Here is a 1,618-nt window from a genome sequence, read left to right as displayed (position 1 = left end):
GGTTGACTGGTAGCAGATAAGTGTTGCGCTCCGGCTGGATAAGGGTTCAGAGTTGCACAGAGTGTGGCTGAAGCTACGAGGCGGGAGTGGAGGTGCGCGGACGCAGGCAGGCAGACAGGCACAGTCAGTCGGGAAGGACTGCAAATCCTATTCTCCAATTTCTCTCCAACTGCCCGGAGCTAGCGTTTGTGGCTCCCGGCCTGGTGTTTTGGGGAGCGCCGGGAGAGCCCCTTCTCCAGCCGCCCCCAGGCGGAGAGCCCCGCTGCGCGGGCGCTGCTGACAGCGCGGAGAGCGGCTACTGTCCGCCCGGGGAAGTCCGGAGAGCGGCTGCAGCGGCAAGAACTTTTCCCGGCCAGGAAGACAGGAGACAAGTGGCCGCCGGGTCCCGGAACGAACTTTTGCAAACCTTGCCTCCGCCCGAAGCTGCCGCGGCGGCGGCGAAGAAAAAGAGGCGGCGGAGAGAGGAGGACGTGCGCTCCGCTTCGCTGGCACCGGTTGCTGAACTTGGGCGAGCGCGAGCCGCGACTGCCGGGCGCCCCCTCCCCCTCGCAGCGGAGGAGGGGACAGTCTTCCGAGTCGGGGCGGCGGACACCCGCCGCCGGCCGGCCACCGCGAAGTCCGCTCTCCCTCCTATCACCGGGAAGCGAGTTCGTCTGCGGGCTCTGAGGAACCGCTGCGCTCGAGAGAGCTCCGTGAGTGACCGCGACTTTTCAAAGCCGGGCGGCGCGCGCGAGCGGACAAGTAAGAGCGCGGGCGGCGCCTTAACCCTGCGATCCCCCGGACTGAGCTGGTGAGGAGGACGCCGGGGGCGGGGGCTGCCAGCCGGCGGGGGCGCGCGCTCTTCCAGAAACTTTCCTTGCTTACCGCCCGGGGAGGCGCGGGTGTCCCCCGCTTGCCAGCGCGCTGTTGCGGCCCCGAAACTTCTGCGCGCAGCTTAAACTAAGCCCACGCGAAGTGACGGACTGTTCTATGACTGCAAAGATGGAAACGACCTTCTACGACGATGCCCTCAACGCCTCGTTCCTCCAGTCTGAGAGCGGCGCCTACGGCTACAGTAACCCCAAGATTCTGAAGCAGAGCATGACCCTGAATCTGGCCGACCCGGTGGGCAGCCTGAAGCCGCACCTCCGGGCCAAGAACTCCGACCTCCTCACCTCTCCCGACGTGGGGCTGCTCAAGCTGGCGTCGCCCGAGCTGGAGCGCCTAATCATACAGTCCAGCAACGGGCATATCACCACCACGCCGACCCCTACCCAGTTCCTGTGCCCCAAGAACGTGACGGACGAGCAGGAGGGATTCGCCGAGGGCTTCGTGCGCGCCCTGGCCGAACTGCACAGCCAGAACACGCTGCCCAGCGTCACGTCGGCGGCGCAGCCGGTCAGCGGGGCGGGCCTGGTGGCCCCGGCGGTGGCCTCGGTGGCGGGCGGCAGCGGCAGCGGTGGCTTCAGCGCCAGCCTGCACAGCGAGCCGCCGGTCTACGCCAACCTCAGCAACTTCAACCCCGGCTCGCTGAGCAGCGGCGGCGGGGCGCCCTCCTACGGCGCGGCTGGCCTGGCCTTTCCCGCGCAGCCCCAGCAGCAGCAGCAGCAACCGCCGCAGCCGCCGCACCACCTGCCCC

The 1,618-nt window shown here is 68.2% G+C and overlaps 1 protein-coding gene across 1 annotated transcript in view; it reads left to right on the top strand.

The window, feature by feature from the left end:
* Positions 1-807: 807 nt before the first annotated feature.
* The window catches only part of JUN (jun proto-oncogene), a 1,581-nt gene continuing 770 nt past the window's right edge, over positions 808-1,618 (top strand). Inside the window, exon 1 of the mRNA XM_010855879.1 lies at positions 808-1,599. Coding sequence (XP_010854181.1) covers positions 970-1,599 — 630 coding nt within the window. The 5' untranslated portion in view covers positions 808-969. The remainder of the gene's footprint in view (positions 1,600-1,618) is intronic.

The sequence above is a fragment of the Bison bison genome, unplaced genomic scaffold (genome assembly GCF_000754665.1).
Source record: "Bison bison bison isolate TAMUID 2011002044 unplaced genomic scaffold, Bison_UMD1.0 scf7180017864369, whole genome shotgun sequence".
NCBI lineage: Eukaryota > Metazoa > Chordata > Mammalia > Artiodactyla > Bovidae > Bison > Bison bison.
Note: the sequence above shows the minus strand (reverse complement) of the source record. Positions and strands in the feature narration are given on the sequence as shown.